The 24,114-nt window shown below is 46.5% G+C and overlaps 1 protein-coding gene across 5 annotated transcripts in view; it reads right to left on the bottom strand.

Moving 5' to 3' along the window:
- znf512b (zinc finger protein 512B) overlaps window positions 1–24,114 on the bottom strand; it is a 147,422-nt gene that overhangs the window by 56,343 nt on the left and 66,965 nt on the right. For 4 of the 5 annotated variants that reach the window (XM_070895050.1, XM_070895051.1, XM_070895049.1 and 1 more), the window contains one exon: window positions 20,325–20,404. In XM_070895050.1, coding sequence (XP_070751151.1) covers window positions 20,325–20,404 — 80 coding nt within the window. Of the gene's footprint in view, window positions 1–20,320; window positions 20,405–24,114 lie in introns of all 5 variants that reach the window. The other variant, XM_070895052.1, reaches the window with a different exon arrangement.

The raw sequence follows: 24,114 nt of genomic DNA, 5'->3' as shown, positions 1-24,114 counted from the left end.
GTAAATATAAGTAAGCTATGTGTGAAATATCAGATACAAGTGTCTAACTGAATGAAAGTGTTTGAAACTTGATGAGGATATGCTGAACAATGGCAAAGCAGTAGATGTCTTCACTACCATCTTTTAATACAGTCCATGCCCATTGTGTGACTTTAGGTATATTGGGCTCAATTTTGCCCAAAGCCATTTTTTGGTGTATTGCCAGAGTTATGCCTGTTTTTCTAGGCCAGAAATAATTCAAAAATATTTGTGCCAAGTTTCCCCGTTGTATTTTTCAAATTTGGCGTCGCGCAGCCTGTCCAGTCGCCTTGGGGGTGGGGGGGGGGGGGGGGGGTGGGGAGCAGGGGGGGAGCCTGCTGTCTGTGCCTAAAAAACGATGACACAACATCTGCGCATGCACGAAAAAAAAGGACGTTTTTGACGTGATTCCTATGGGCCGCATGCGCAGAACAGCTCCCAGTCTGCAATCGGCCATTTTTAAAGAGTGTGTGAGAGAACGTTGAGTACCATTTGAGAACTGTAATTATCACTGGAAAAAATCGGAGCTGCAATACAAGATGCAACGCGATGCAAGAACCAAAAATTTCTTACAGGATGAAATGGAGGCAGTAGTCATTGTGATCGAGGGCAGATGGCATGAGCTGGACACCAACAGAGGTCACATAAAAGTTCCACCAAAATAAATTAGGATTAGCTGGAACCAACTTGCACAAGATTACTTGCAATGGTGACCACCCTGATGTCTGGAGGCCAGTGCAAAAATAAGTGGTAGGACCTTGGTCAAGTAGTTAGTGTAAGTAATATTTTCATTTTTCAATGGAATTGCAACTGTAAATGTGACCAGCTGTATTGTCCCACCCAGTTGAAAGACACCCTCTCTAAAAAGTTGTATTTTCATCTTTGCAGAGGAAGGTGGCACACAACAAAAGAGAAAGAACTCCAACAGGAGGAGGCCTGGCAAATCTGCACCCACAAACACTCTTGGAAGAGAGGGCGGATGCTTTGATGGGTCCTGCCTGGAGAAAAGCAACCACCACTGCACAAGCTGGGCCCACACTTGAGGGAGAGGGTAATCCTGCAAATTCCACAGTTTGGTTTTGCTAAATGTTAAGTACTGCACGGGCTAGCCATGCTTCGGTTCATGGGGATGTCTCCGTCAGCTACGCTTTGATTAATGCAATGTACTATCATTCATCATGGTCCTTCAAATCAGCCTTCTTCCTGCGCTGTGTGAGCCTACTCATGCCACCCACCCTGCCCCCTCCTCTGCTGCTAACCATTTGTCCGTTCTGTTATATTTTGCAGAAATTGAGGCCAACACTGATGATGCAGAAGATTCAGATGAGGACGAGCCGAAAGAGGAGAACATCTTCCAATCCCACCTTCCAGACCAAGAGCATGGGGGTGAGGGGGAGGGGATGGATGAAGCCCCATCTCTTGTACTCACTTTGGAGGAGGTGCAGGTGTCGCCCATTGAGTTGCTAGCCCCTTCCCTTACTAGTGATTTGAGTGTTGGTGGGACATTCCATGGTTTCCCACCTTCCGAGACTGGGGATTCCAGTGGGGTGCAGCGAGGCACAACCAGGGCCCCACCGTCCCAGGCTGCGGGTCCCACTGGATGCTGCGAGCCACTCCGTGGTGAGGCGGGAAGGAGAGCTCGACCGCACTCTCCTGAGGTGCAGGATCCAGCAGATGTGGTTCCGATGATGGCAATGAGTGTGGAGAGCATTGACCTTACGCGATCACTCCTGGACACCATCAGTGGCGTGGGTGATGAGGTATGGGGACTGTCGGGAGAAGTAACAACACATTCACGAGAAAAGGGAACGATGTCCAGGACCATGAGTGAAGGAACATCTCAGTCAGCTGAAACCATGTCAGTGAACATGAGGGAGGGAAAGTCACAGGTAGTTGAAACATTGCTGCCTGCCCCCACCCACCCCACCCCCCCCCCCCGCGCCCCCCCCCAATAACATGTGCACATTACCCGAGATGTTACAAAGAATAAGCTTGATACCAACCCCAGAAACACCACGCCACCGCCTGCGGGCAGGGATGGTGGAGTCACCAAGACCAAGCGCGCCGGGCGTCTTAGCATAAGGTGGAGGAGAGATGGGTGCAGCCTTTCTATGCTGCTGTTGTTGTTGTTACAGTTGTAACTGTTGTTCCCAAATTAAAAGTTTTTTGTAAGTTATGTAAATTTACAAGTTTAAAAGTCTGCAAGTGATCTTAAAGTTTTTAAGTGATCTTAGAGTTTGTAAATGATCTTAACTGAAAACTTTAAAGTTTGATACAAGAATATTTTTATTAAAGTTAAGTATAAATGTTTGTTAAACTTTCAAATAAAATATATTTTAAATGATAACAATCATTTCCATTATTTGTTCCATTATTAACACAACTTTTGAAGTAAACAAGAATCATTTCCATCACAACACAACATTACGGAACAGGTCCAAACAGTAAACATCGTCCAGGTGGAATAGTTGCCGCTGAGCCTTCAGGCAGCAAAGCGTTTACGGGTGAGCTGCTGGCGCAAGGCTTGAGCAATCGTTAAAGGAGCATGACGGCCCGCTCTCCTCCACCATCGTGCCCCGGATTCAGGTAGTTGCCCTCCTCCTCGTCCTCATCCTCCTCCTGCTCATCATCTATATCTTCCTCATCGTTATCATAAGCCACTCTAACCGGAGGTGGGTCTTCTACTACCAGCTGCTGCTGTCTCATGATGGCTATGTTATGCAGCATGCAGCACACATCAGTGAACTGATCGTCAATCTCAAGGGAGTATTGCAAGTAGCCTCCGGAATGGTCCAGGCATCGGAAACGCTGTTTCAAGATGCCAATGGTCCTCTCTATTATGCTGCACGTCGCAATGTGCGACATGTTGTATTCCCAGTCAGCTTCTGTCCAGGTTACGCGTAGGGGCAAGTGGCAGGTGGCGAGGCCGTACCCTTTATCTCCCAATAGCCAGCTCTGCCCTTCTAGCTGCTGCTGAAACATGGCAGATACAGCGCTCTCGCGTAGGATGAACGCATCATGGATGCTCCCAGGGCATCTTGCATCGACTGACATGATGCGATGCATGTCGTCACACACAAGCTGCACATTAATGGAGTGGAAGCCTTTTCCGTTCCTGTACATCTCGGAATCCTTCAAAGGTGCTTGCAAGGTGATGTGGGTACAATCAATGTAGCCCTGTACCTTTGGGAAGCCAGCAATCCTGGAAAAGTCCACAGCCCTGTCAGGCATTGCCTGGGCGGTCATGGGGAACTTTATGTGGTCATAGGGAACTTTATGTAGTCATTCCACTGGGCATATAGTGCAGCAGTCACCTACCGAATGCAGGCATGTGTTGCAGTTGTGGCTTGGAAGGATCCGGATTCATAGAATGAAAGTGCAGCTGTAAACTTCATTTCAACTGACAAAGCAGTCCTCCTGACGCTTCTAGGTTGCAGGTCTGCTTTCAGCAACTCACAGATCTCAGTTACAACTTCTTTACGGAAACGCAGCCTTCTGACACAGTCTGCATCACTCAGCTGCAGGTACAAATGCCTGTCTCGATATACCCGAGGTGGGTAAGGCCTCCTGCCCATCATCCTACGGGCTCTGAGATTCCTCATGTGATGACGTTGAATCAATTGTCTCCTCCACAGCACCATGATGCAAAAGGTATGGCATTGTCAGTATTGCCCCTATGCTTACATTTTACCTTTGCAAGAAGCTCAAAATGGCAGGCAGGCAGGCAGGACAGTTTATTTGTTCCCTCTCCCCAAGGTCTGTATGGACCACACCCAGATCTGAGCCAGTGCAGTGATCGGAACCCCCACCCCCCGCCCCCCCCAACTCATTTGATGCCTAGTGCAGTCTTGTGATTTCTTCCGATCACCACCTCCCCCCGCTCACCCACCCCAGGTTTGTTTTGCAGTCGAACTCCGAGCCAGTGTCCGGGCGCGGGGCCGATTCTGCCGGCCGACGCTCCGACCCTCCAGCCCTCTTTCCAGATGTTCAGTGGTGGCTTGTGAGTTTAATGAAAATGAAAATTTCAGAATTCCAACAAACTTCCATCTACTCCATTGAAAGGTAAAAAAATTTAATCTTTACTATGCATATTTAAAGTGTTCTTGACTCCCTCCAAAACTTCGACAAAAAACAATGGCATCTTTCTGCACCGATTTTTCAATGTGTGCTGCTTTCTCTTAACTCACCAGAAGGTTTTTCAAGAGTGGCCAGATATACCGATCTAGGAGAAATTTTTGGGGGGCAAACTTCGAAAAATGATAAAAACTGGCACAGACATGAGGTAACGCCGCTATGATGCAGATTCTTTGGGGAAACTTTAATTTAAAAACTTATGCCAAAAAAGCGACGCCGTGAAAAAAACAGCGCAAATCATCGGCAAAAGTGAGCCCATTGGCCCTGAAATTCAATAAAACGTTTGGCAGGTCTGCAACCTTAAACCAGGGTAAGGAATTTTTCTCGACAACTAATTGAAGCAAAAGCTATTTCCCCTGGTTTTCCAACCCAAAATCAATCCCCCTAAATTTCTTAGCACAATTTGGCTCTTGCCTTGATCCAACTGCCAAGGTGCATGCTCCCCATACACCTAATTACCATATATTATAATGTGAACCAAGGCACTGCAGCCTTAAATTTCCCATTTTATGTTCACAATGCATAAGGAGTAAGTTAGAATGAAAAATATTAAGATGCTTTTGCCAGAATCAGCTGAGAAGGAAGGAAGTCAAAAGTTTGAGTCCGAAGACTGGTAAATGTTTGTGCTGTAACTACTGCAGTTGGGAACGACTTTTTGGAGTGATTTATTTGGTGTTAGACTTGCTTCTGATGTGTTGAGGTGTGTGAGAAGACCAGGAGATTTTGAAACACCTCCTTCCGACGCACAGGCATGTTGAAAATATGCTTCAGGTGCCTTGGCAGATCTGGAGGCGTCGTCTCAGCAGCAGGCATTCCCCATGAGCACACTTTTATATGCCATTATCATGAAGGAGGAGCAGAAGGATAGAGGAAAGGAGAGTGAGGCAGTATTAAAGGAAGATGCACCAGATTTTATCTTCCCCTAAAAGAATATACAGAGGTCCTAAGAAAATCTTGGCGAGAAGATGTGTATTAGAAGAGTGCATTCCACCAAAGGTGCAATGGAGAACTCTGCCGGCTACTGCATGAGGCCCTGCAGACATGGTCATCTGCCCACACTGCTCGTTCTGTGGCTATGAAGATGAGCACTGCTCTCAACTTTTAAGGCACCAGCTTATTGCCGGCAGCATAGGAGATCTCTGTATTATCAGCCAGAGTGCAGTACAGCCATGTATGTGTCAAGTGACTGATGCACTTTTCAGGAGAGCTGTGAATTCATCACCATTGGCTTCTCAGCAAGGCAGCATCAAGATAGCGACATCCAGTTTTACTCGAATCCTTTCTTTCACAAAGTCCAGGGTGAAATCAAAGGGACCCATGTTGCTTTTTGAGCTCCTACAATTAAACCTCTAAAGCTCCAACAGAAATAGATTCCACTTCCTGAATGTACAGATTATGTAGGATAACAGGCAAAAAAATCCTGCACATCAATTCAAGATTTTCTAGAAGTTGTCATGATACATTTATTGTTCAGAATCCAGCCTGCCCTGAGCTCTTCAAGGAAGAAAACCACGTCAATGGATAGTTTCTTAATGTCAAGGCATACTTTCTACTCCCATGGATAATAACCCCACTAACATTTGTGCAAACAGCAGCAGAGGAATGCTACAATGAGGCACATGCCTCTAGCAGAGTTGTCACTGAGAAGACCACCAAGGTGTTTAAGGTGCTCCCACTGGCTTGACTGGTGTTGCACTATGCTCAAAAGCTCACGTATCCTGCTTAGATGTAGCCCGCTGTGCTCTACACAACTTGGATTTTCTCCTCAGAAAGGCATGAATCTCTCCATTCCTGTGCTCTTGCTGCTTTGGAGATAGAAATATATGGAAGAGAGCATCATGATCACGGTCATTCAGAGGACTCTCATTGACTGCTGCAAGGGTCAACAGAACACAACTGATCATTGCATGCTACTCTTCTGTTTAACACAATCTATCTTTGTTACGACTGCTTTAGCTTCTTACTCACTCCCAAATAAAGGACTTCAATTCACTACCCAAGCCTAGAACATCATAACACATCAGGACCTCTTTGTCCCTATGTCAACAATAATTACCAAATTGAATAAATCAGCATAAAATAAGTGCACCATTTCCTGTATGTCCACATGGCACAAGACATATTTTGAGGCTCCCTTTCAATTGAGATCCAGCAGTCTTTGGGCTGGATTTTCTTGACAGGTTTCGCGCCGTCGAGATCCTCCGGTTCCGTTTTGCAATGGCGCTCAGCAACATGGCTGGGAAGAGCTGCGCGGGTGTGCAAAGCCTCTCGTTGAGACATTGGCAGAACTTTGGACTTTTGCTGGATCCGTCCATTCGCAAGTACACCCGCAATAACCACCTGGGAAATCAGTGCGGTCCAGAGGACGGTAAAGTGCTCTGAAGGCAAGCGCGAGTGTTTGTTCTTAGAAGTTTTTTAACGATTTGTGTTGTGGTTGCGTGAGCAATGTTTTTCTGGGTTTTTATTTGGAGGTCCCCCCCCCCCCCCCCGCCCCCTCAAACCGCCGACCAGGCCACTCTCGGAGTGCACACGGCCCGGCACTTTAGTTTACGAGTTTCCCATCCTTGCGCCACAAAGTGTACAAGTCTCCCTTCGTGCTGCGCTCCCTGACACAGGGCCCAGATGCCAAAACTTCCTTACCAAAGCGCAAACTTTCCTGCCATGCCTCCGTTTTCGCCCCGAAAACTGAAAAGCCTAAAATCCAGCCCTTTCTGTTTCCTTTGCTCAGTCTCCTCAGGAACTATTTGGAGGTCGGTCTGGCAAAGCCCTGGCCCCTTCTTCAGCTGCCTGTGCTAGATTCTCCAGGGGAAGACATTCTTGAAAAGCACACATTAAGCCTCCAGCGCATCATCATCATCATAGGCAGTCCCTCGAAATCAAGGAAAACTTGCTTCCACTCTCAAAGTGAGTTCTCAGGTGACTGAACAGTCCAATACAAGAATTACAGTCTCTGACAGAGGTGAGACAGACAGTTGCTGAAGGAAAGGAAGGGTGGGGAGACTGGTTTGCTGCACACTCCTTCCGCTGCCTGTGCTTGTTTTCTGCATGCTCTAGGCGACAAGACTCGAAGTGCTCAGCGCCCTCCCGGATGCACTACCTCCACTTAGGCGGTTTTTGGCCAGGGATTCTTAGGTGTCAGTGGGGATGTTGCAATTTATCAAGGAGGCTTTGAGGGTGTCCTTGAAATGTTTCCTCTGCCCACTTTGGGCTCGCTTGCCGTGTAGGAGTTCCAAGTAGAGCGCTTGCTTTGGGAGTCTTATGTCAGGTATGTGAACAATGTGGCCCGCCCAACAGAGCTGATCGAGTGTGGTCAGTGCTTCGATGCTGGGGATGTTGGCCTGATTGAAGATGCTAACGTTGGTGCTCCCAGGGGATTTGCAGGATCTTGCAGAAACATCGTTGATGGTATTTCTCCAGCAATTTGAAGTGTCTACTGAATATGGTCCACCTCTCTGAGCCATACAGGAGGGCGGGTATCACTACAGCCCTGTAGACCATGAGCTTGGTGGCAGATTTGAGGGCCTGATCTTCAAACACTCTCTTCCTCAGATGGCTGAAAGCTGCACTGGTGCACTGGAGGCAGTCTTGAACCTTGTCGTCGATGTCTGCCCTTGCTAATAATAGGTTCCTGAGGTATGGAAAGTGGTCCACTTTGTCCAGGGCCGAGCCGTGGAGCTTGATGACTGAGGGGCAGTGCTGTGTGGCGGGGTCAGGTTGGTGGAGGACCTTTGTCTTACGGATGTTTAGTGTAAGGCCCATGCTTTCGTACGCCTCAGTGAAGATGTTGACTATGACTTGTAGTTCAGTCTCAATGTACGCAGACGCAAGCATCGTCCGATAGTCCGGTAGTTCGGCGATAGAGGTTGGGACCGTCTTGGATCTGGCCTGGAGACGACGAAGGTTGAACAGGTTTCCACTGGTTCTGTAGTTTATTCCACTCCAGCGGGGAGTTTGTTGAGGGTGAGGTGGAGAATTGCAGCGAGGAAGATCGAGAAGAGGGTTGGCGTGATGACGCAGCCCTGCTTGACCTCGGTCCGGACGTGGATTGGGTCTGTGATGGATCCGTTGATCAGGATCAAAGCTTGCATGCCATCGTGGAGCAGGCAGAGGACAGTGCCAATCTTTTGGGGGCCAGCCGAAACGGAGGAGGACGCTCCATAGTCCCTCGTGGCTGACAGTGTTAAAGGCCTTTGTAAGGTCAAAGAAGACCATGTTTTAGATTTGGTGCTGTTCCCTTCATTTTTCTTGCAGCTGTTTTGCCGTAAAAATCATGTCCATTGTACCCCGTAGTGGACGAAATCCACACTGTGACTCCGGGAGGAGCTCCTCAGCCACAGGGAGAAGATAGTTGAGGAGGATTCTAGCGATGACTTTCCCAGTGACTGATAACAGGGAGATTCCTCTGTAGTTGCCGCAGTCGGACTTGTCTCCTTTTTAAAAGATGATCACAATTACTGCATCTCTGAGATATCCTGGCATACTCTCCTCCTTCCACCTTTGATGACTCTGAGACACAGAATACCAAGGCCACCATAACCAGTGCCTGCGAAGAGATGCTCGGTCACTCAACCAGGAAACACCAGGACAGGTGTGATGAGAATGACCAGGAGATCCAAGAGCTAATAAATCGCAAGCGCAGAGCATTTCTGAACCTAAAACAACCCAACTCGGGAGCAGCAAAGCAGCATTACAGATGGCTGAAGGCCGAGGTCCAACAAAAAAACCGCGATCTAAAGAATAGATGGTGGGTGGAGAAAGCATAGGAGATTCAGCAGCTGACCAACAGCCATGATGTGCGAGGATTCTTCACCGCAGTCAAGGCCACCTATGGCCCAAACACCCATGGCCCCACCTCACTGTTAGCCAAGAATGGGGAGACACTCATCAAGGACACCGAGGCAGTCAGGACCCACTGGAAGGAGCATTTCAAAGATCTCCTTAACCAAGACTCTGCCTTTGACTCGAATGTCCTTGACTCCATCCCGCAGCATGCTACCCGCCACCATCTCAACAAAACCCAGCCCTGCATGAGGTAGAAAAGGCCACCCGCCAGCTCAAGAACAACAAGGCAATGGGAGTGGATGGAATCCCCACTGAGGCACTATGGCACGAATGCATGACCTCATCTCTCTCCAGTGCAGTTGTCTAACAGTGAACATGGTGATCCAAACATTTTCTTTAATGTATTTGCTTCATGGGTTCTTTGCTTAAGAATTCATAGCAACTCATTGCTTTTAAGAACTAGTTGGTTTATTGGCAAAGGTTTAACAATCACACTACACATTACCAGTTCATCCACCAGGCTCGCAACCACCTGCCTCATCATGGATCCCGTGATACCCAACCGCCTGCGGTTTTATTGAGTCTTGAGAACAGCATGTGGCTGGCTAAGCAATTCCCAACTCAACAGCTCTACAACTATTTTAGTAGAAACCTAAACAAGTGCCCCCTTTTGGCACTAGAACCCACAAATTAACAATTTAAAACTGTAACAAAAACGCTTAATCAAATTAAAATTTGGTTGCCGGGGACGATGATGCACTCCAGTCCCCACCTCTCGCGGAAGGCCACGATGGACACCGCGTGCTCCATCTCCAGGGACACCCTGGCTCGAATGTATCCGTGGAAGAGAGGCAGGTAGTCAGGCTGAATGACCCCCTCGACCGCCTGCTGCCTGGACCAGTTGATGGCCACCTTGGCCATGCCCAGGAGCAGTCCTACGAGGAGACCTTACGACCTGCCCACTCCCCTCCACACAGGGTGCCCAAAGATCAGGAGCATGGGACTGAAGTGAAACCAGAATTTGAGGAGCAGTCCCTTCAAATAATGGAATAGGGGCTGCAACCTCACACACTTTACATACACGTGGAACATGGACTCCTCTAGACTGCAAAAATTACAGATGGCCTGGGAGTCCATTAACCGACTTAAAAACCGGTTGCACGGGACTGCTCCGTGCAACACCCTCCAGGCCAAGTCCCCAATAAATAAAAGGGAGGACTCCCGTGTACAGAGCACGCCATTGGGGACCCCGCCTCCTCCGGATGTCAAGATGGTGTGCCATGGCGTGTCCGGACGGCAGATGAGGATGGCAAAGTGGAGTGTACAAGAGCAACCCGTACAGGAATCCCCTCCGCGCAGAACTGAAAGGCATGGAGGGGATTTCCTCAACAGCTCTACAAACCTGTGAGCATACTCATAGATGCATACATTACACTTTCCTACTTACCTGTGCAGCTCCCAGCCTGCTGCTGCAATCTTCAGCCATATTTGGCTTCTTAAAATGCGCACTTTAATTTCCAAGCATCCCAGCGCAACACTCCTTCTGTACAACAGATTTGCACTGGAGATACTCCAATGGATATACAAATAACTTGACCAATAAATTCTGTCAGATTCAGTTCTGCACAGCATCAGCAGACGAACTCCAGATTTATTGACACAAATCCAGCACAACTTACTGCGTGGAATTTCAAAGCCATTAGATTTTCAACAACAACATGTATTTAACATAGTGAAATGTTCCATGGCACTTCACAGGAGTATTATGACAACGAGCCATATAAGAAGAAATTAGGGCAGATGAGTGGTCGGTTTTAAGGAGCATCTTGAAAGAGGAAAGAGAAGCGGAAAGGTTTAGGCAGGGACTTCCAGAGCTTAGGGCATAGGCAACAGAAGGCACGGCCACCTATGGTTGAGCGATTATAATCAGGGATGCTCAAGAGGGCAGAATTAGAGGAGCCCAGACATCTCGGGGGTTATGGGGCTGGAGGAGATTATAGAGATAGGGAGGGGCGAGGCCATGGAGGGATTTGAAAATAAGGCTGAGAATTTTGAAATCAAGGCATTGCATAACCGGAAGTTAATGTAGATCAGCGAGCACAGGGATGATGGGTGAGCGGGATCTGGTGCGAGTTAGGACACGGGCAGCCGAGTTTGGATCACCTCAAGTTTACGTAGGGTAGAATGTGGGCGGGCAGCCAGCAGTGCATTGGAATAGTCAAGTTTAGAGGTAACAAAGGCATGGATGAGGGCTTCAGCAATGAATGAGCTGAGGCAGGGGCGGAGACGGGCGATGTTACGGAGGTGGAAAATAGGAGGTCTTAGTTACGCTGCGGATATGTGGTCGAAAGCTCATTTCAGGGTCAAATATGACATCAAGGTTGCAAGCAGTCTGGTTCAGCCTCAGACAGATGTTGGGGAGAGGGATGGAATCAATGGCTAGGGAACGGAATTTATAACGGGGACCGAAAACTATGGCTTCATTCTTCCCAATATGGAGAACATTTCTGCTCATCCAGAACCGGATGTCTGACAAACAGGGTAACAGTTTAGAGACTGTAGAGGGGTCGAGAGAAGTGGTAGTGAGGTAGAGCTGGGTGTCCTCAGTGTACATATGGAAACTGATGCTGTGTTTTCAGATGATGTCGCCAAGGGGCAACATTTAGATGAGAAACAGGAGGGGGTCAAGGATAGATCTTTGGGGGACACCAGAGGTAACAATGTGGGAGCGGGAAGAGAGGCCGGAGCAGGTGATTCTCTGGCTACGATTAGATAGATAAGCATGGAACCAGGCAAGTGCAGTCCTACCCAACTGGACGACAGTGGAGAGGCATTGGAGAAAAATGGAGTGGTCAACCGTGTCAAAGTCTGCAGACAAGTCAAGAAGGATGAGGAGGGATAGCTTGTCTTTGTCACAGTCACAAAGGATGTCATTTGTGACTTTGATGAAAGCAATTTCAGTATTGTGGAAGACGTGCAAACTGGATTGGAGTGATTCAAACATAGAATTGTGGGAAAAATGGGCACAGATTTGGGAGGCGACAACATGTTCAAGGGGCGAGATTTTCAACTTTTTGTGATTTTGCCTGTTTCCGGGCGCAAGCTGTGGCGGAATCAAAAATTTAGCGCCAGGTTAGCATTAGTGCCAGAGCTCGCAACTTTCACCGAATGAAAGTTCACGAGCAGCGTTAGCGCTAACTCCGGCGTTGCACCACCAACTTTCTGCGCCGGAGCCGAAAGTTCCAGCGCTAAAAAAATTGGCCAGTTTGCGCATGCTTCTGGTCTGGTCTCCTGTCGCAAACGCTAATGCAGGGTGCGGCCGCGCGCATGCGCAGTACACTTGGGGCTGAATCAGCCATTTTACATTTGGATTTTGATGATGGAGGACAACGATTCAAGACAGCATTCCAGTCGATTCAGCCAAGAAGCTAATGAAGCTCTAGTGGAGAGAAGATGGCAGGAGCTGCATGTTAGGGATGGATCCAGACCACTGTCATCAATATTTAAGAGGATCTGGAGGCAAATCGCTGAGGAGGTCTCTGCCTCAGACACTGTGATGAGGACAGGCACACAGTGCAGAAAGAAATTTAATGATCTGACAAGGGTGCTCAGAATGAGTACAATCTTAATTCATGCACTCCTTTATTACTTGAATTATAAATCTGACACACTATTTGCTCTCATGCTGCTGTTGCCTCTCAGCACTCTGTGGGTTGCCTCCTAAAATGCATGACACATAGGTAGGCTTAGTTCGGCAACCTATTTGCCGTGATTGATCTTTACACATTATTAAGATTGCTTTCTGAGATCTCATAAGATTGCTACCCACTTCGATGTCCTCCTGATGAACCACATGCAACTTCCAAGGCCATTAAACAGAGGACTGTATTACATTCACAGAGTGGTATAAGTGCTTTGGTGGCTATCTGTGCCACAAGAGCAGATGGACCCTCTTAATCATTCCCATTTTCACCTTTGCAGGCAAAGAAGTTGCATAATCGGCGCGAGCAGGGGCGGACAGGTGACGGTCCGCCTCAGATCCTACTACTCACCGAGATCGAGGACAGAGTGGCAGGCCTCGTCGGCGTCAGTGGTCGGGCAACTGCCACTGTGGACGCTGACTCCCGTTTGAATACTGAGGGTAAGTCTTGCATGTTGTAACGGCTGTCTTGCTCTTTACACTTTGTTGCTTTACACACATACTCAGTTGTAGTAAAGGCAGGATCAGGTCTTTTATTTAGACATTCATACTAAACAAACCCAGTATGAAAGTTACTGAGATACTTCACAAAGGCAGCTCTCTGCTTTCCGTGGCTGCTTGTGACACACCTCCAAGATTCTAGTGTGTGTCCAGTGTCTAAACTCTCACCTTTATAACAAAAAAGCCTTTGAACTCTTATTGTACATTTAGACAATTAACATGCAGGCGATGTAGAATTGTCCTGAAATCACGGCTAACTGCTTTCTGAATTACTATACACAAACCAGATCATTTAACCTGCATACGATGTCATATCAAATTATTATTCGTATAGTAACAGGGTACACTCAAATACTCAACATTTCAATGGCAAAAGGCACCATATCGTCCAGCAGCCGGTTTTAATCCAATCTTGAATCTTCCAACTTTTAACCCTTTTGATTTCTCCAGACTGCGCCGAAACAAAGAGTTTCAGAAATGCAGGCTTGCGCTCCCACACTGCACACTCCCTGGGATAGGTTGGGGCAATGTCCTGCAGAGCCTGTGGACTTAATATAATGGAGTAGTGGTGGTCCTACAAATGAGCCTGTGATATGCAACCTTCTTCCTGTCACCCTGTCTCCTCCCCTGCTGCTAACCACTTTCTGTTGTTTTCTCCTTCCAGATGACCAGACACAGGCGCCGTATCCCTCAAAGGACCCCTCCATGTTAGGCTATGGTCTGGAGGAGGAGGAAGAGGTGGATTCGGATGAGCCGACTCCGGCGCAGCTTTATTCCACCCCAGTTCCACTGCCGGCACTCAGCTCCTCTGAGGACGATGTGACGTTCTCGGAGTTCGATGAAATAGAGGCTTCTGGGACCAGTGGCGTGCAGCAACACAGTGCTGGGGTTGAATCCCGGAAGCCATCTCTGCGGAGGGTGAGTCGGCAAAGTCGGTCTGCTGACAGACAGGCAGATGTGGAACTGGACATGGTGGGAATGTCCAGGGAGAGCATCCAGGTCAGCCGTCAGCTCCTTGATGTCTTAGGTAGGATCCCGGCGAGCATTAACAGTCTGAAAGCGACCATTAGAGAGGTCGGGTCACAGATTGTCAGTGCGAGCCATGATACCTGTGACGCCATCAATACCCACGCAACGCTGGTGGCCTCCATCAGTGACAGTGGAATCCCGGAGAGTGTTGCGCAAAGACTTGCAGAATATGGCGCATCACAGGCACAAGCTCTGCTTCAGCTTGGGCAGGTGATGCAGTCCATGCCTGCCGCCATACTCTCTGCGTTCCCCACTGGTTAAAGTTTACAATGTTACAATGTTTACTAAAAGTTAACGCTTACAATGTTTACTAAAGGTTATAAAGTTTACAATGTTTAATAAAGGTTACAAAGTTTACAATGTTTAATAAAGGTTACAAAGTTTACAATGTTACAATGTTACAATGTTTAATAAATCTTTGTGTTCACCTCAACTATTCCTGTGTCGTGTCTTATTTGCAGAATAAGAGGATAATAGTCAACATGGTGGGATAGAGTGGCCAGGCAACACTCAAACCTGCCAAGCAAAGCATTCAGTTATGAGCTGCCGATGTAAGGCTTCTGCAGCGGCGAAAGCTCCACGAGGCCTCCCCTGTAGTGGTGGTGGCATGGGTTCCTCACCAGGCTCCTCTTCCTTGTCTTCCAGCTCCTCCTCCTCCCTCACTCTCTCCTGAGATGTTCCTGCAATCCCCATTGGCAAATCCTGTTCCCTCATGATGGCTAAGTTGTGTAGCATGCAGCACACCACAATGAACTCAGAGACCTGCTAAGGGCAGTATTGCAGGCAGCCTCCAGAGTGGTCCAGGCATCGGAAGCGCTGCTTCAGCACTCCAATTGTCTGTTCGACGATGTTGCATGCGGCTGCATGGCTCTCATTACAGGGATGCTCAGCTTATGTCTGAGGGTTCCGGAGGGGGGTCATGAGCCAGGTGGCAAGGCCGTAACCTTTATCCCCGAGCATCCAGCTCTGGCCTTGTGGTTGACACTGGAACATGCGTGAGACACTGCTCTCATGCAAGATGAAAGCATCATGGATGCTCCCTGGATATTGGGCATTGACAGCCATGATGCGCTGACTATTGTCGCAGATGATCTGTACATTTATGGAATGGAATCCCTTTTGGTTTCGGTAAACCTCTGGATTGAGTAAAGGTGCTCACAGGGTGATGTGCATACAGTCAAGGGCACCCTGAACCTTGGGGAAGCCAGAAAAGCATCCAAAACTTACTGCCCTCTCATTTTGGGTCCCCCTGGTCATTGGAAAGTTTATGAAGTCCATTCTGTATGCGTACAGTGCATTAGTCACCTGGCGAATGCAGCAATGTGAAGCATGCTGTGAGATGGAGCATATGTCCCCCGCTGATTCCTGAAAGGAGCTGGAGGCATAGAAGGCAAGTGCCACAGTCACCTTCACCTCAATGGGCAGTGCAGTCCTGTTGTCACTGATAGGCTGTAGGTCTGCCTGTATGAGCTGGCTTATCTCTGTGCCCACCTCTTTTCGGAAGCGCAGCTTTCTAACGCACTGTGCCTCAGAGAGTTGGAGGTATGAGCGATGTTCCCTGTAAACTTTTGGGAGGTAAGGCCTCCTTCCCATACATCTGCGACCTCTTCAATTATGTTGCAAATGATCAACAATACACCTTCTTCCAGCTCAAAGCCTTTTGAATATAGCAGCCAGGATTAGCATGGCCCCCATATCTTTTAAAATGTCCTTAAATGTCCTTTAAAACAAACTAGAAACTCACATAATACTTCACAATCAAAAGTATGTAGTAACACAGTGTTCTTCTCCCAATGCTTTTAATCACCCACAACTCTGACTTGCTTCTCCATTTTCAACATGGCGCCGTTATCGCCCGGTGCGCCTTGGGTCTGACTGCATTTTCTTGGCGGGTTTTCGGGTGGACGCTAAATCGAGCAAAATGCTTGAAAGTTCTGCCCGGGGCGCCAATGCAGCGATGCACGATGATATACGTGATCAAAACAGTCAAAAAAGCATTGGGGCGCTAAGTCTTAGCGACGCTGCAAACCCATTGGCGAAAGTTCCGCCCAGGCACAAAATCTTGTGCGCCTGGTTTTGCGCCCCCCAAAAAAAATCATTTTTGCGCCACGCCGAAGCGCTAAATGGGATGCAAATAAGCCATTAATCCAGCCCAAGGACTTTGGGAAGGAAAGGGAGATTGGAGGGACAGTAGTTTGCATGGATTGTCAGATTCAGTTCTGCAGAGCATCAACTAATGGGACTAAAGGCCGACAAATCCCCTTGACCTGATAGCCTACATCCAAAGGTTCTAGAAGGGGTGGCTGCCGAGATAATGGATACATTGGTTGTGATTCTTTCAAAATTCCCTAGATTCTAGAACGGTCCCAGTGGATTGGAAGGTAGAAAATGTAAACCCGCTATTCAATAAAGGAGGGAGAGAGAAAACAGGGAAATTACAGGCCAGTAGGCCTGACATTAGTCATCTGGAAAATGCTGGAACTCATTATTGAGGAAGCGGTAACAGAGTACTTAGAAAATCATAATATTATAGTTTTATGAATGGGAAATCGCATTTACCAAATTTATTGGAGTTATTTGAGGTAGATAAAAGGGAACCAGTGGATGTAGTGTATTTGGATTTCCAAAAGGCATCAATAAGTTGCCACATAAAAGATTGCTATGCAAAATAAGGGCTCATGGGGTTGGGGGCAATATATTAGCAGGGATAGAGGATTGGTTAACGGACAGAAAACAGAGAGTCGGGATAAACAGGTCAATTTCTGGTTTGACAGGCTGTAGCTAGTGGGGTGTCACAAGGATCAGTGCTTGGGCTTCAGCTATTTATAATCTATATTAATGACTTCGATGAAAGAACTGAGTGCAATGTATCCAAGTTTCCTGACAATAGAAAGCGAGGTGGGAAAGTAAGCTGTCAGTAGGCCACAAAGAGCCTGCAGAGGGATATAGACATGTTATGTGAGTGGGAAAGATGATGGAAGATGGAGTATAATATGGGGAAATGCAAGGTTATTCACTTTGGCAGGAAAAATAGAAAAACAGAATATTAAATGTTGGTGTTCAGAGAGATTTGGGTGTCCTCGTACAGGAAACACAGAAAATTAGTATGCAGGTACAGCAAGCAATTAGGAAGGCAAATGGCATGTTGGCCTTTATCGCAAGGGATTTGGAGTACAAGAGTACGGAAGTCTTACTATAATTGTACAGGGCTTTGGTGAGGCCACACCTGGAGTACTGTGCACAGTTTCCTTATCTGAGGAAGGAACTACATGTCTCAGAGGTGGTGCAATGAAGTTTCACTCGATTGATCCCTGGGATCAGGAGATATTGAGTAGAATGGGCCTATACTCTCTAGTGCTTAGAAGAATGAGGTGAACTTATTGAAACATATAAGATTCTAAGGGGGACAGACAGGGTAGATGCTGAGAGGTTGTTTTCCCTGGCTGGAGTGTCTAGAACTAGGGGGCATAGTCTCAGGATAAGAGGTCAGCCATTTAAGACAGAGATGAGCAGGAATTTCTTCACTCAGAGGGTTGTGAATCTTTGGAATTCTCTGCCCCAAAGGGCTGTGGATGTATATTCAAGGTTGAGATAGATAAATTTTTGCACTCTAGGGGAATGAAGGGATATGGGGATCGGGTGGGGAAGTGGAGCCGACGATCAGCCATGATCTTATCGAGGGTCTGTGTGGCCTACTCCTGCTTCTAATTCTTAGGTTTCTTATGTTCTTATGTCTATAAACAAATTCACCACTTATATATCCAAATCACATCCTCAGTTATGAAAACCACACTGCTATTCTATTGAATCAATTGAAAATGAAAAACATTGGACCTCCCTTATCCGGCAGCCTCGTCCGGCATGATTCTGGTGGCCGGGGGCGCATGCGCCGAACGCAGCTGACCTCCACCCCAACTTTGGGGCCGTGCCGACACTCGGCCTGCTGGGGCTGCAGTGACACTTGGCCCGCTGGGGCCAGCCCGACACTCGGCCCGTGGCAACACTGGGACCGTGGCAGCACTTAGCCCGCGCCGACACCCGGCCCGCTGGGGCTGTGCCGACACCCAACCCGCTGGGGCTGTGCTGACACCTGTTGGGGCCACACCGACACTCGGTCCACCGACACTTCATGGCCCGCCCGGGGCATCGATCTCCTTCTCCCGCCGCAAACACCTCCCCGATTTGAGGCCACTGACCTCCCCTCATCCGGCAAAATCCCTTATTCGGCACAGGCCAGGTCCCGAGGGTGCCGGATAAGGGAGGTTCAACCTGTACCAAGGCACAATATATTTTGTAACAGAATATAAATTTTTAACTCGAGTAAAATTCCATTAATAGGAACTCAAGGGAACCTCCAGTATCCACACTCCTATTATTCACCATCCAAATTATCTGCCGATATTTTTAAATGACAAAGCCCTGTGCAAGATAACTCATTTGTATTTTATCTCCTTTCCTTGGATAATATTACATAATTCTTTTGTTACTTGTACTGTACTAATCTTTATTCCCATGCCTAGAGAATTGTTCTGCTGTTTGTTCAATATCAAATTTTGGGGACTCTGGATCATCTATAAATTTCCATTCTTCTCTTCTTCTTTGGCGGTCCCTCGGATCGAGGATGACTTGCTTCCATACCAAAAAGGGATCAGTTCAATGAGTTCACAGGTGTTTCAATGAAGGAGCTGATATTTCAGGTCCCGAACTACATGCTGAAGAGTGGAAGATACCTGGTGCGTGGATTTTTTTAACGTGTGGTGGCCTTTGCTATCCAGGGGGTCTCCTCCATTGAAGTGGATTTGGAGGTTCCACTGTATAATGGACATGTTGCGAATCTAACATCCAATTCTATTGGCTTCAATTTATATAGTTAAGTCGATTATATTACAACCTCAGTGTTTTAATGATCTTCTGTGTTATTCAGCACTTAAAGCTTAATTCATAGCAATTAATCTCTTTTTGATATCATTTATATCTTACTATGTTTAAGTGAATAATCTGAACTTTATATAAAATGCTGTTGTCCTGTTTTTCTGACCATTCTAATCAATATTTGTATTTGTATAGCTTGTTAACATAGCAAGTTACATTGTCGATTGTCAAATGCTGCATTTTCTGAACAACAAGCCAAGAAAGCTGGGGCCAGCTCTGAAGATATTTCAGGCTCCAAACTGGTCAAAATCTCCTGAAATCATCATATTTGCTCTTTATCTCAGATTATTCTTTTGGCTCAGGTCAGAAACACCAGTCCACAAAATGCCAACTTCAGGATTGTAGTTTAAAAAAATCTTGATTGCACAAGATAAAGGATTATGAAGGAATCTATAAATGGAAATCAATATCCAAATTCAGGTTTACCTGGCCATGATCATCATCTACCATATGTGCACTCTTTGCTTGTAAAAGTTATTGATCAGCACTGTTCATCCAAGTATTGCTTAATGATGAGGTATAGTATTATTACACATATGCTATTTCACTTTCTAGTCAATTTTTGATAATAATATTTTATAATTTGTTATGGAAATTATTAGTCAAACTTTTGAGTGAAATCATACTCTAATTATCCTTCTTTCATTCTAAATATCAGTAAGCTCTAATACTTTATAGATCTAAAGATGTACAAACAGGTCAATCATGCAAAGGGGGAAAAAAACAAAGTGAATGTTAAGCTGAGGCATGATTCACATCTGGACTATGAATTGAACTGAAATGTCCCTTTAAAACTTACAACCCTACCTGTATTTGTATTCTGGTTTTACCACACGAAGAGGTAGAACTTCTGATTGGCAATATTTACATACTAACATTTTTATGTGCACTTATGACATATTTGCATGTGCTATTTTTATGCAGGTATTAATGCATTAATTTTAAATAGATTAATACCTGCATTAAAATAGCAGCAATGCAGTACAAGCTCGTTAAATGTTCACACATCTTGGCTGATTGAAAATTCTACCCTTAGATTATTATTCAGAAAAACATATAAAGTTAAGAATGATGTAATGTTCATTCAAACTGTTAACTATCTTAAGTAATACAACTTCTTGCATCTGTGTCAATATGTACATTACACTGACAGCATATCAATCTCAAAGTGCAAAATATCTATGTGCATGTTTAGGTTTGCAATACAAGTATAGCTCAAACTACCTACTGGGATTTCCTTAAGATTTTGGCCCTCTGCTTTGTGTCTTCCCTTCCGTCTGCTTTCTACTTTATCACTTTCAACACGTCCTAGACAATAAAAAAAAAACAATGTTCAGAAAATAGTTATTTTCAATAACCTCAAACATTACACAACAACATTTATTGACATCCCAGGAGACATTTGCTGTCAGACTCAGTCTACTGATTCAGTGATTAAGCCACCGACCCTTTCAGATTATTGGACCTTTATTCATTTCTTGACTCAAATAGAATGAAAATATGACAAGATGGTTCTATAGTTTTTAAAAGCACTAAAATATGCATGAATAAAGTCAGGTCAACAAAGTTTCAGCAGCTGATAATTAAAGAATTGAATGCCACGCTGACAGAATAACGAAACATGGTTCTAAGAACTTTTACATAATTGTTTTTTATGATGTTTCTGAAACTTCCCATAGCAATAAAGTAACAATCCAATTGGTAAATGCACTGCCTTACGTGGAACAGACCCACACAAAGCAGGAAGATCCCAGCTTTGATCTCTGGCCTATGCGGTGTTTATTGATTTCGACGAGGTGGTAGTCATCATCATAGGCGGTCCCTCGAACGAGGATGACTTGCTTCCACAAGAGTTCACAGATGTTTCAATGAATGACCTGATGTTACAGTCCTGAACTCCAATTGAGGGGGTGGAAGATCTCTGTGTGTGGATTTTTTTAACGTGTGGTGACCGTTGGTACACCACACGGGCTCCACAGAGCTAGGCCTTTATCCAGTGGCAAGGGTTAACCAGGACGACTGGTGACATGTGGTACAATTGACCATGGTGCACTTAGGAAGGAGAAAAAAAAAACACAGCTGCTTACGATTACTGTCCATTGACCCACACGAGAAAGTGCATATATGTCTATATTTGTTGGAAACAAGCTCCACTGTAGTGCCTTTGTGGTGGAATAGCCTGCTGACACTTAGGAGGAGAAATTGGGAAGTGCTCTTTTTGGGGCACTAACTTTTAAAAGTTTGAAAAATTAGCGCCTGGCTAATGTTTTCAAACTTTAAAAAAATTTGGCATTTGTGCTCCAGGAAGGAAGTGCAGCGCAAGAGACAGCAGGCAGGGTGGTAGCTGTGCAGTGCTGCACAATGGGATGTGCAGCGCTGCCCCGTTGGAAGGCTCGTTCCCTCCCATAAAGGGAAGGGCCATCGCTGCAGGCTCTGCAAATGAAGAACTTACCTGGACCCCGACGGCAGCCGCGATCCGGCCTGATCAGCCTGACGCACTGCAGCAGAGTGCCTGGCTGATTGATCGTGGGCAGGAACCCAGGTAAAAAAATTGGAAACAGAGGCTTTAAATATTTTTTACTTACCTCAGCCACCTCGCCTTTAAGCATCGCCCCAGAAGCGTCCGGCCTCCCGATGGATGCCTCCTGCAGCTGTCTGTGTTTTCGCCCAGCGATGCTGCAGGGGCAGAACATAAGTTCGGATCCGGGGCGCTACCAGGGCGATGCACAAGGCGATGATGTCATGATCTCCATGCGTAGGTGATCAGAGCGCAATGCTGTACCGCCGCCACAAAACTCCTGCTGAATTTAGAGGGAGTCGCTGATCTCGCCGCGGCCAGTCACAAACCCATTTGCGTCCCGTTATTGCCCCCCAAGAGGCGCTAACGGGAGGCACAAAGGAACCAAATTTCTCCCCCCTTAGCATCCTAGAATGTTAGGGTACAGGACCAGGTTTTTAGACCATCAAAATATTTTGTATAAGGAAGTGATTTAAAAAGAGGAAATATTTACATCCAGGATGCACCAGTTGCAACTTAAAACAAATTGGCAACTCCATTGGGATTTTTGAGACATATCCATAGTAAACGTGGATCTGGGTACAAGGGTCATAACTCCCAAATTTGAATAGTGTAACACCACAATACCATTAATAACAACTTTCTGCCTACAAATTGCAATTTTGAATGTCTGGCTGGTAGAGGGAGACCACTTGCAACCAATTATTTAATGTTAGGTGGAATCCCACTCAAGTTAGTGGGTCAAGGCTTTTAATGTACAATAGATGCATATAAACAGACTGTTGAAACTGAAGTTAAAAACTTTAAAGGACTCCTTACTTTTATTCAGTGCAAAAAAAATTGCAGCGCTCAATCACATCAAGTCAATCATATTATACAGTCTCAGGATACTTGAATCTCACACTGGAATTTGAATCTATGTCCAAAGTTCAAATTGAGATTTCTGAGTGTAATTTCTAGTTTTATACAGGGGTTCATCCAATATCTGTCTCACCGAATCACACTTCTTATATCTAACAAGGGAAGTTGGTCAGTAAAATTCATGATGATTCAAGTTGGTTCAGTTGAACTAAGATTGGAGTTGTTAAACATGGATGAGGAAACCATTGTTTTCTACACTCAGACTGTAAGTTGGCAATTAATGTTAAAATTCCATGAAGATATGGGGATCGAAATTCGGATGCACCAGAAAGCTGGCGCACCTATGAGTTTGGAGTGGTACGTACCACCGGAACTCCTGAAATGGTAAGTAGATACATTTTTCAAAGTTCTACAGGAAATTGATTTTTTCAAAGTCTTACAGGAAATGGATCATAATGGGGGCGGGCCTTGGATTCAAAGCCAGGCTGACTGGCTCAAAATGGGTTGGTCTGGGCCTCCGCCACTGTCAATAAGCAGTGGAGTCATGGTGACATCACAGCACGTGTGTATCACCACACTCTCTCTTCTCCGTTAAAGGGGAGAGATTCTATCGTTTTTTTTAACTTTGGCCACTGGACCACCAGGGAGGGTTTTGGTCAAGCCAGTGGCCTCGTACCTTGGGGACAGTATTTTTCCAGCCGATCGGCAAGTCAGCCGGCAACATTTTTTCCAACATTTTTTCCATTGTGGCCGCAGCAATGGGCCCTCCCCTTTAAGGGCCGCACTCAGTGCAGAGAGGGTGCACCGGCAGAAAAACCTGTTGGGGGCACCGCGCGGTGGGGGATCGACAAATTCAGGTGAAAATCAATGGGTAAGTATTTTTATTGCTTTTGTATTGTTTTCATTGGAGGTGCAACCACTCGGGTGGAATGGGGTCCAGGCCGAAAAAAACCCGACCTGAATTTAGGTCGCGTCGGCGGCCATTCCATTTTTAGGAATTTCCTCCACAAACAGGCATTAATGGATCTCTTTAATGGATTTTGACCCCATGGTGTCATAAAAGCTCCAAATATATTTTAAAAGCACAAAAATAACAGGAAAACACTTAAGGGGAGAATTTGGGTGCGTTTGCACCTCCCGTTCGTGCCCTGGGTGCAAATATGCAACCGGGCACGGTGCCGCTAATGATTCCCCCTAACTTTGATGGGAGTTTAGCGACGGCGCTAGTGTTGCGCCCCAATTTCCTGCACCCGGAGATCATGACCTCATTGCCATGCGCATCGTCCCGTTAGCGCCCCGACCCCTAAATTTGGTTTTGTCTCCTGAAGCAGAGTGAGGCGATAATGGGGACACATGCTGGGCTGCTGGCCGCTACCGGGATGAAAATTAAAGTGGAGGTGGCCGCCTGTTTTTTTAAAAATCTGCTTGTTGTTGTTGCTGCTCCGGTAACGGTTTGTTGGAGGGGTCGGCGCCGCGATCACTCAGCCCGGCATTTTGCTGGAGTGCCATGCTGATTGCGCGGTGCCCCTCGCTCCCCGGTGGTCCACATAGGCGGGTTCTTCTTATGCAGAGTATGTTGCTTGGGCCCTTCACTTTACTTGAGGGAAGAGTCCCTTGCACACGACAGCGCTACACAGCC

Source organism: Pristiophorus japonicus, chromosome 12 (genome assembly GCF_044704955.1).
Source record: "Pristiophorus japonicus isolate sPriJap1 chromosome 12, sPriJap1.hap1, whole genome shotgun sequence".
Classification (NCBI taxonomy): Eukaryota; Metazoa; Chordata; class Chondrichthyes; family Pristiophoridae; genus Pristiophorus; species Pristiophorus japonicus.
The sequence above is the reverse complement of the archived record's forward strand: the minus strand, read 5'-3'. Positions and strand labels throughout refer to the sequence as shown.